Source organism: Magnolia sinica, chromosome 9, assembly GCF_029962835.1.
Source record: "Magnolia sinica isolate HGM2019 chromosome 9, MsV1, whole genome shotgun sequence".
Classification (NCBI taxonomy): domain Eukaryota; kingdom Viridiplantae; phylum Streptophyta; class Magnoliopsida; order Magnoliales; family Magnoliaceae; genus Magnolia; species Magnolia sinica.
This window is the reverse complement of record NC_080581.1, coordinates 3,527,132-3,538,031: the sequence shown is the minus strand read 5'-3', so window position 1 is coordinate 3,538,031 and position 10,900 is coordinate 3,527,132. Positions and strand designations below refer to the sequence as shown.

Here is a 10,900-nt window from a genome sequence, read left to right as displayed (position 1 = left end):
CAACTGTTTTACGAAAGAAAATGTAACTGCATCCCTTGTAACTCAAGCTTTCAAAGGTGAAAGCCAATCATCACTCTTACCAGCAGATTGACACGCTGTTACTTCTATATGTTTTTTAAAAATAAAAATAAAAAAATCTTAAGAATTTATTTCTGGATTGAACAGGTTTAGGCAACAAAATGGACCGCCGGACTAAACTACCCACGATAATGCGTCTGGGTCCGGTCGAGGTTCTAAAACATTGTTACGCATGTTAGTAGTTTCAATCCATGGCCTCTATATGCATGTTAGGATATTCCTACTTACGAAACTCTGGTACTAATCCCGACACCTGTTTGGAGGCAACTTCTGGTGAAGGACGTTTCCTCAACTTAATCAACTTCTTCCGTTGACTTGCCGAAAATCAATCTAACTTAGCTTTTTAATACTTATTTTGATGAACGGAGGATTAATCGAGAGTTTATGATAGTGCATTCAAACACACAATACCAACTAGAGCTGTAATAGTGCATCCAAACACACTATACATACTAGAGCTTGAAACTACTAATAGCCACGTAAAAGGGATGAATGATAAGAAATAGGAGAAATTGACCAATTGCTCACAGTACCTGCCATCCAACCTGTTCACAACGTCACACAAACATGAACGAAGGGGAAAACACATAAATAAGCTGGATCCAATACTTCTAATGGCCACGGAAAAGAGATGAATGGTAAGCTTTCAATCTTCCCTGTTTTTTTTTAGTCTGGTCCACCTGACCACGAAGGGGAAAACACATAAATAAGCTGGATTCAAAACTTCTAATGGCCACGTGAAAGAGATGAATGGTAAGCTTTCAATTTTCCTCATTTTTTTTTTAGTTTGGTCCACCTGACCTTTAAATTTATTCATTTTTTTTGGCTCATGCACTAAAATGAGAGTAAACAACAAATGAGCAGCATGATCAAATACATACGTAACAGTGGGCACTACTAAAATATCCTCCTTTTGTCATCTTTAAAAAGTTACCGTCCATATCAAGTCACTGTCTGTCAGTGGCGGCTACTTAATATAATTACAGAGGTAACTAATAATTGCCCATTTACACTTTATTTATTGTGAGTTGAAAACGAACGGCCGTCACCACATTAACCAAAGTGATAGATATCGGTGTAATATCTACCACTTGGAAGATTTTGCAAAATAGAAGGTATATATATTTTTGAAATGATGTTAGCGATCTTTTAAAATTTTAAAAAATTATATTAATATATTAAAGTCTCAATTTCAAGTTTCGACAGCGATAACTAGGGAAGAGCTTCCCCAAATGAAAGTCTATTTCAGTAATTTAAGCAGCACTCTATGCTCCTTACAAGGCTTTTAAGAAAAGAATGATTTTTTCAGTAATTTAAACAATCCTCCACGTTCCTTCACGTGATCAGCCGCACCCCTACTTTCTCTATCTTGTTTCCCGTACAGTGCCTGAGTAGAAAGCTTCGGTGACAAAGGCTGTATAGGCCCACTGTCGTGATTCCTACTTGCAATCCACCCCGTTCATCTGTTGTCCCAGCTCGTTATAAGTAGATTAGCCAAAACTGATTTTTAAAAAAAAGGTGAGGACAGATCACAACCATCAAAATCACTTGAGGGCTTCTCTCTTCATCTTTCCACATGTACTCTTCGCATTTCCCTTGAATTTCTATCCCTGTATCTCTCCCATCTCCTCTATCCACATGGGTTGCACGTGCCATACCTACCTAATCAACATAGCCAGAACCTTGGTGTGAATGTGTGATGGGTCCACCTTTACAGCTGGATGTTGTCGGTGGAGGTGGTAACCACATATCATGGTGGGCCCCACGCATACTTTGGGACTATGTCATGACGTTTGCACCAAAAGAAAAGGGAGACCTCTCGAGCTAAGGTAATCGACGGTTGAAATTCACTCTCACCTGAGAACTGGGCCCAGTGATTGGTTGCTTGAATATTGACCTTACGTTTCTTATACTTTAATTATGTTAAAACTAGGTTAGAATATCTGTCCCCCAATAACGTATACGCCACGAGAATAATGTAACCTTCAGCCTTTCCAACCATGTAACAATGTGAACGCTCCGATTGCCAGATTTTACATTTGTGGACGATCCTAACCGTTCAATTGAATTATTCTAACGGTACCGATCAGTGGTACAAATTCAATGGCTGATGTTAGATGGCAAAGATCATCCCATCGGCGTAACTATTAGGATATTCTTCATCCATGGTGGCGCTGATATTTTCGGATGGTCGAGATTGAATTGTTTCGTGCATGTGTTCAATGGGCCAATCCGGCATGGGCAATGGGCTGCTTATTGTTTTATGAGTGGGCCACTTTCGGGAGGGGATGGCCCAGCTGACAAACGGGGGCGCGGTTTGTCTGGTGACCCCAGCATCAGCCAGCTAGCTTATGTCAAACCTCTGTGGGCCCCACCATGATGTTTGTATTTTATCCACGCCGTCCATCCATTTTTTTCAGCTCATTTTAAGGTATGAGGAAAAAAATGGGGTAGATTCAAGGCTCGTGTGGACCACACCACAAGAAAAAGTGGGAATTGATTGCCTACCGTTGAAAATTTCTTGGGGGCGATCGAAGTTTTGGATTAAGCTGATATTTGTGTTTGCCCTTCATCCAGGGTTATATGACTTTATGAACACGTTATGGAAAATAAACATTGCGGTGGGCCTAGGAAGTTTTCAATGATAGCCGTTCAATCCCCACTATTTCCTGTGGTGTGGTCCATATGAGCTTTGGATCTGCGTCAATTTTGGGTTCATATCCTTAAAGTGATTTGGAAAAATGGATGGACGGCTTGGATAACAGATATATCATGGTGGGGCCTACATAGCTTTGACATCAGCTAGCTAGCTGGTGACCGCCAAATCGCGTCTGCCGCCACGTGGGTCCTACCTCAAGAGCATCCCAATCTCGACAAAATTACCATCGTGAACCCCACCTTTTATCCAGCATCTTATGAAAGATCCAAAACCTACCTTCACACCTTAGACCTTGCACGTACGGACAGAGCATTTGAGGATGAAAATACTCCTGCTATTCAATATTATTTGGTTGACCGATGGCTACGAATTATAACCGTAGCTATAGGTAACGTGAGAGGGGTTTTTTCATCTTCAAATGCTCTGTCCGTACGTAAAAGGTCTAAGTTGGGAAGGTAAGTTTTAGATTCTTCGTAAAAGGTGCTGGATAAAAGGTAGGGTCTATAGGGGTAATTTTCTCCCAATCTCCGCGCACTATTGCAAGTTCGTAAAAACGCGGCAATGGAGTTGGTGGATCCGGACCGTCCACCTGGTGGTCTCTTCAAACAATGCCACCTGGCTTAAAATCCACATAATCGGAAAATCGTAAACAATATCATCTTCGTTAGATTTTAATGACGATTTCCGCCATTAAAAATATTTCATTTCCACCGTTAATGTGATGACCACCAATTGGACGTGTATGATGAGCCTATGTTGGTGTAATTTTTAGCCGCACTGCATTCAATCCAGTTTTTAGATGAACGATATAAATCCGTTCTAATCACTGCCACGCGTACGGTAGAGTAAGGTTCTTTAACATCTTACAGTTTAGCCGTCTCTATCATATCATTTCATTTCCTGGAAGATGATCCGCTAGCGTTCGGTTGAACCGGAATATGGAAGATGTATCTCTCCAAGGGACACGTGGAAGGACTGTATCAATCCGAACCGTCCATCTAATGGGACCTATCATAGATGGCCCGTTTACAAAACCGAAACCTTTCAAATTACCGAAGCCATCAGTTTTCTCTATTCTTCAGAATTGACTGTCAACCGTTAAACACTTTTATTCATACCGTTGCTTTTTATGCTGATGTTTAATGGATGGGATCATCCCACCGTGTAAAATTTACCTTCCATAATAGGACAAGCTGGATGGACGGTCCCGATGGTAAGTCATCCCACCAAATATAGTGTGGAGCGACAATTCTAACATGCGGTACACTCATATGTCGGTCCAGCACCATTTTGAAAATGGTGGTGACTCATCCTCCTCATACGTGGCACTGATAGACAGCTATCCAGATCATCCAAACTGTGGGTCCCCTTGTGCATAGAACGAATATATAAAATCAACTGATCAATCAATCTTAAACATCCAATTAATGGCTATAATTTGGACGGTTAAAAGCTAAACAGTGAGTGGTCCAAATTCGAAGGAAAAAAATCAGATGGTTATTGCTATCTTTTAACAAAAATTTTATCTCTATGTTCCATCCCTAGTTGGTTCAGAGATTTGGACGGTCTGGATTTCCATACAAGTATGCTATGGATGCGTTTCCAGACCCACCTCATTTTCTTTTAGATGGTGTAAAACTCACATAGGAGACTTGGACTCTACCATATTCCGACTCCACCGGTACCTGTCTTCCGTCTCTCCTCCCTTCTCTCTCAACCCTAGAATTCGATTTTGGCCCTTTTTCATTGCATGATATCGATCTCGACTGAATTCCATGGCGATCATCTCTGCTGGAATCTGATCATCGAACGTTCGAGATCTTCTGTTCTGATCGTCCGTGCGCAAGATTATAGGGAAGAAGGAAGCAATAGAAATGGTATGGGAAAATTCACTTGTTGCTGAAAATCGATTTTCTCCGTTGAAATCCCTAATTTCGATCCCTTTTTCAGTTGGTTTGAGAATTTTTTGTTTGCATTTTATTTTTGTTGAATTCGGGAATTGCGAATTTCATTTTTCTTGAATTGGCTTGCACATGCACATGTATCAGAAGAAATTTCATTCGTTTTTCTTCCATTTAGGGGTCTGATTTGCCTTTTCCCCTAAAGCTAGACTAGTAAATTGGGCCAATTAAGCCAATCGAGACTGTCAAAATCGTCGGCCACGTTGTGGATGGAGCGTTGCCGGAATGTCGCACTGGTCTGATGATTGTAATCGTGCAATTGGTGGCCGCCAATAGACGGTTCAAAAAGGAAATGGTCGGGGTCCAAATTCAAGCGGCGAAATCAGTTTATTAGGATTATGTAATCAGCTCAATTTCGGGCTATGTTCCATCCACAATGGAAGCTCCAATTTGGACGGTGTGGATTTATTTCAATGTGTATAGTAGATGAGTTGCCACCTTTTTGTAAATAGTGGGTCTGGCCCTTTACCACTTAGTCATGGAATGCACATAGCCTGAAAATTGCATTGATTTGATAATCGTAACTGTATAGTTGGCGGGTCCAAAATGGACCATTTGACAATGAACTGTACAGGGCCCAAGTTCAAGCAACAAAATTGGATTGTTAAGATTGTCCAATTATCGCAATTTTTGGGCTAATGCTCTGTCCACAACAGGCACTTCAATTTGGATGTTTGGGATTGATCTACATGCATGAGATACGTGAGATAAGCTGCAATCATTTTTTAAATAGTGGGAAGTGCATTCCATAGTCTTCCCCCTCGTGGTTTAGGCGCTGAATTAGCTTTTGTTCTGATTCAGTGAATGGGAAATGATCGCAATTTGAAGTTCTTTTTTATGCTTTTAGTTCCTTTGAAGTTTCTTTGTTTCTTGACATGGTTCCTACATACGAATTGCATCTATCAGTGTAATGAAGTGGAAGAAACTTGGGTCTCGACATTAGGTCCAAAATTTGTGCAATCCATGGATGAAATTTGGCTTTCTTCCATTGCAACAAAACATAATCTGGCGGTTGAATTAATTTTCATCTTGGAACAAGCTTTACGGTGCATTTTGGGTGCTTTATTAAACTGAATTTCAGCTATTAGTTTTAGAAAATCGGAAAACCCAAATTTTAATATCCTTTCATAGCATTCAGATTTTGGGTCTGGGCTCCAAATTGCATTACATTACTTTCAAGTTGGGATTACCCTGTTTGCAATCCGGTTTGAAGGGTTGGGATTGTCCCATTGGATAGAATATTATGGCTGTGGCCTATGCCGGCATATGATACTAATAGTCTTGGGTCACTGAACCATTGCCCCACTTGTACAACTTAAAACCCGAAGATTATATGCATGTCATTGGGTCAAAGGTCATACAAAATTCCTCTCAACAAGAACCTAAAATGCAGTTAAACTCCATTATATAAGCAGAACTCAGTTAATTTGATTGCATCAGAAATTACCTATGTTGCAACTAAGTATCCATAAGCTCGGGATCATGCTAGTGGTGCTGATATGATCCATTCTTCAGATTGTCCAATAGATTGTAATTATTTCTGCCCTGAATAAAAAATAAAAAATTTCCGTTGTTGGCAGGTGTACCACTCGAGTTTCGTTAACGAAGAAGGTGTGGCTAAAGCTTGTGGGTGCCCTCTCCTTCCCCTAAAAAGCCATATCAAGGGTCCGGCTCCAATCTCAGATCAAGGTTGTTTCTACTTTCTCCTCAGCTCCCTCCTTTCTTCGAGGAACAACTTTCATATCTCCACCCTGTTTTTCTCTGACGTAAACGGTTTTGCAGATAGAACTGACATCGTCGATGAAGCAATCACATTCTTCCGCGCCAATGTCTTTTTCAGAAACTTTGATATCAAAAGCTCAGCTGACAAGATCCTTATATATTTGACACTTTACATCAATGTGGCTTTGAAAAGGCTGGAGGGTTGCAGAACATTGGCTGAAGGGACCAAAGCCATCATCAACTTGGGCCTAGAAAAGGTTCCTGTGCCTGGAGAGGCAGGTTTCCCCTTTGGGGGCCTTTTTGCACTTCCTCAGTCTCATCAAGAAGCAGGTAAGCTTCGTCTTGCATTTCCCTTCTTTTGTCAGTTTGTTTTTCTTCAGCACTTTAATATGTTACTAGAAAGTCTTCCTTCAAATAAGAAAGAAATGAAAACGTCATGCCCTACTTTTCTTCAGCACTTGAATTGGTTTTCCTTCACCATTTTATATATCGCGAGATCTGGTGAGTCCACATGAACCTCTGCATCGAGGCACTTGGACAATAGGAGCAACGTATCAGGTGGGCACTCTGTTTAGATGAACTATCTGGAAATCTGGTGGACCAAACATTTACACTGAATGTGGACAATTAGCTGGAAATCAGGTGCACCTGATGCACTAGTCAGATGTCCTGCACTCTTGGCTGGCTGGCTCAAAATGGAAAAAAAAAAACAAAAAAACATTAGTTTATGTACATATCAATCACATGTAATGTACTGGAGCTGCAACTTGGGGTCAGATCAAACCCAAACCCAGTTGACCCAACCCGAGTTAGCGTCAGGTTGTCAAGGTACATGGGTTGGGTTCAGGTTGGAAAACACCGACCCAATTTGAATTCAGGTTGGGTTTGGGTTGAGCAACTTTGAGTTGGGTTAGGTCTGTTTGGGAATAGTCACATGTATTTCAGTCAGGTTGGGTCGAATATAGAGACTTCCGGTTGGGTTTGGGTCGGGTTGGAATTCATGTCGGGTCGGGTTGGGTCATCTTGAAGTCGGGCTTGCCCAAGTTGCACCCATATACTGTACTGGCTGTTTGGCCTGTCACTCATGAAAGTATCTAGCTGATAATTACTGTAAATTTCGTAAAAATGAGCTTTGATTTTCTTTGAGTTAAATCTCTCCACTTACTCTTTGAAAAAGAGAATTTCTTTTGAACCTATCCTTTTCAACTTTCTTATGGTCTCAAGCCCTACTCTAATGATGGATTTTGTGTCACTATAGCTGATGGATTTCTGGTCACCTGCAGGATGGGTCCCAATGAATCAGGTCATGAGTCCTAATATGCCAGTATGTGCAGCTAAGGCCCACAGTCCGTTGATCTGATGGGTCCCACTGTGGATGGGGGGAATGCATAAAAATCTCCCAGCTTGGAATATCCTAACCATTTGATTGTGGCCATGAGTAGTCGGTTAAGAAAAAAAAAATGCCACAATGCTGTGGAGAAAAAGACAAAAAAGGATTGGATGGCAAGGATCTTCTGATCTGTAAGTTTTCTGGGCCTCCACATCTGCCACAGGTCCCATCAGATTAGTGGCTCGAATCATCAACCACAGGTCCCGCTTGTCCAAAATGGACAAATATGGACACTGCATTCTGATGCATTACGAACCTGTATTTGGTTCAATATTTCCTTTTCAACAATTGTTTCTTTGTACATATTCATATGTTTTCAATGAGAAACAAAGTGATCAACGGCTATACTAAAATAATGGTGACTCTTCAATTGTGTGCACGGCATAGTGGTAGTGCAATCAAGATTCAAGACCATCCAAATTCCTAACCAGTTGTGGATGGAGCATATCTGGAAAGCTACACTGAGAAGATGTAACCATCTGATATTTTTGCCATTGGAATTTGGACCGCTTGCTATTTTACTTTTGACCATCCTTTTGATATCCATCTATTGGATGGTTAGGACTGCTTGATAAGTGTGAGTTCAGAAATGTGCTCCTTTCACAGTGTGTCAGACAAAATGGATGGTATGAATAGGCCTACATGAGTGCCACATGAAAGGCCACAATCTGGCAAGTAAACATACCCCACTTTCTTCCTTGCACTCTCTTTTCTATTATCCTGAACAAGACCAAAAATCGCTGTGCTGTGGAAAATGCAGAGCTATTTAGGAATTATCTGAAGCAGATACGGGAAGAGACGAGTGGGAGATTGTTGAGCTGCGCTTACAGACCCAACGGCACTCCTAACAAATGGTGGTTGGCATTTGCAAAGAGGAAGTTCATGAACATCATTGTTCCTTGAGGGGGCGAATCAATTCAAGTAATCATTGTGGTTAGTGGCGATTAATCTCTTACATATCAATGGGGATTTGATTTAGAGAGGAAATGGAGAATAACAGTGGTGGCATCAGTTGTCAAAATCGAAGGTTGGTCCCTGTGCTTTCCTTCATTCGAGGAGCTCAGAGAGTTGTGATTTTCATTGCAGGATTGGGCTTTTTGAAAATAGCAGGAAAATAAGTTTCTCTTGTGAGATTGCAACACTATATGGATTGGAGCTTGCTTTGTATTTTTTTATTTTTGGGGGATTTTCTCTCAAAATTCATCAAGAATTCTGATTTTACCAAAACAGTGCTTCTCAACTTAACAATCAAAATTGGTCCAGTCGAGCACTGTGGGGTCTATGTGGTGTGCTTGTGACATTCAACACTTGCAACCCACCATGATGATGTTGTCATCATCATCATCTAAGCCTTATATACCAACTAATTGGGTTCTGCTACATAAATCCTTTTATGCCATTCCACTCAAGGGTCATAACTTCAATTAGACCATGGTTCATCAAATCGTTTCTTACTACCTCCCATCCTTCTATATCTTCCCCTCGCCATTTTAGAGCCTTCAACTTGTACCAACTCTCGGTTCGTCTCCATTGCACATAAACCAGACCATCTAAATCTAGTTCCCCTGGTCTTGTTACCTATTGGTGCTACTCTAAAGTTCCCTTGAATGCATTCATTTCTAATGCGTCTTTCCTTCTGTTGCCACTCATCCATCTCAACATTCTCATTTTAGCTACACTTATCCTATGAACATGTTGTTCATTGGCCGCCCGGCATTCTATCCCATAAAGTATGGCTGGTCTTATAGACATCCTATAAAATCTCTCGCAGTTTAAGTGGTACATGAAAATCGAATAAAACTCCAGAGGTGTTTCTCCATTTCTTTCATCCTGCTTGAGTTCTATAGGTAACATCTTTCTCAATCTCTCCACTCTCCATCCAAGATATCCAAGATAGATTAAAAGTGGTCATTTTAGAAATTTTTGGTCGGTAATCTTTACTGATTTGTCATTCCCACTCCTATTATTGCTAAAATTGTACTCCATGCACTCTGTTTTAGTTCTCGACTATTTTAATTTCTTTAGATTCTAAAGCACCACTCCAAAAATCTAGCTTCGTGTTTATGCCCTCCCTCATATTGTCAATCAAAACTGCCGTCTGCAAACGGCCCACCACAATGATGATCCAATCATTACAAAAACAATGTAGACTACCTAAAATGCTACAAATATATGGTGTGACCCACCTGTCAATTTGGTTACCCACCATGATGTGATGAACCAAGCTCAGGCTGATCCAATCAGAAAGAATATAAACCACCCAAAACATCTAAATGTATGGTGTGGCCCCACCGGATGATTGAGTTGGCCCTATCTTCACCTGATCATATCACCGTGAGGTCGAACTGTGCGACAGGTTGGATCTCATGCACACAACGTGGGACCTACACTAGATGAGGGATGGCATTTGGTCATTTCCCTTCCGAAGAGGGCTTTATGAGCTTGTCAGTTAGTCAAGGCATCGCTTGGTAAAATCAGAATTCTTGAGGAATTCGGGGGTAAAAAATCTTTTGTTCGTTTTTAATTCCCTTTTGTTTTGTCTGGCAATTGTTGTATGAGGATTCGTTGGGTTCTGTTAATCAGCAGCCGTACATTTTGCTAAGTGTTTAATGGTGGCTCAGGCTTCCTTAGAATGGGGACAGAGCCATGATTGGATGATCTAAACCCTCGTTCTGATGGGCCTCTCTGTGGTTGCGTACTTATAAGAATTCCATACTCAATTTTTATTTTATTTTATTTATTGTGGCTTTCACTAGATTGTTATTGAGGAAGCGATGCAATGGTTCACATTCATTTGAAAATTGTCCAACAAGAGAAGTATCACATCTTCCAATCTTAATTGTGTTTGAGGCATCCTCCATCCAAGATGGAGCCCGTCAGGTCCACGGTTTGGATTACAGAATCAAGGTTCCAAATGGACGGTACCCACATCAGCAAAATGTATGTTTCCTGCATGGCCTGGCCTGGTCCAAAGCCCGACCTACTCTGGGCTTGTTTGTGCTGACCCACAAGACATGCGGGTTGCATTAGGGCCTGAGTTGTAGGCTCATAAGCTTGCATTGCATCTGTGTCAGGCATGGTGGGTTGACC

At 41.1% G+C, this 10,900-nt stretch overlaps 1 protein-coding gene across 7 annotated transcripts; it reads left to right on the top strand.

The window, feature by feature from the left end:
- Positions 1–4,443: 4,443 nt before the first annotated feature.
- On the top strand, positions 4,444–8,977 carry LOC131256681 (actin-related protein 2/3 complex subunit 3). Of its 7 annotated transcripts, none has more exons than XR_009176915.1 (6): positions 4,444–4,468; positions 4,499–4,614; positions 6,279–6,387; positions 6,481–6,750; positions 6,876–6,978; positions 7,063–7,614. XR_009176915.1 is itself a non-coding variant. In XM_058257664.1 (5 exons), exons 2-5 carry the CDS (start codon positions 4,612–4,614, stop codon positions 8,711–8,713), a joined length of 525 nt encoding a protein of 174 aa, XP_058113647.1. In that variant the 5' UTR covers positions 4,444–4,468; positions 4,499–4,611; the 3' UTR covers positions 8,714–8,977. The 7 variants fall into 7 exon arrangements, 5 of the variants coding, with proteins under 5 accessions (XP_058113647.1, XP_058113649.1, XP_058113648.1 ...); XR_009176916.1 differs by having other exon boundaries at positions 7,052–7,614; XM_058257664.1 differs by lacking the exons at positions 6,876–6,978; positions 7,063–7,614 and adding an exon at positions 8,571–8,977.
- Positions 8,978–10,900: the final 1,923 nt, after the last annotated feature.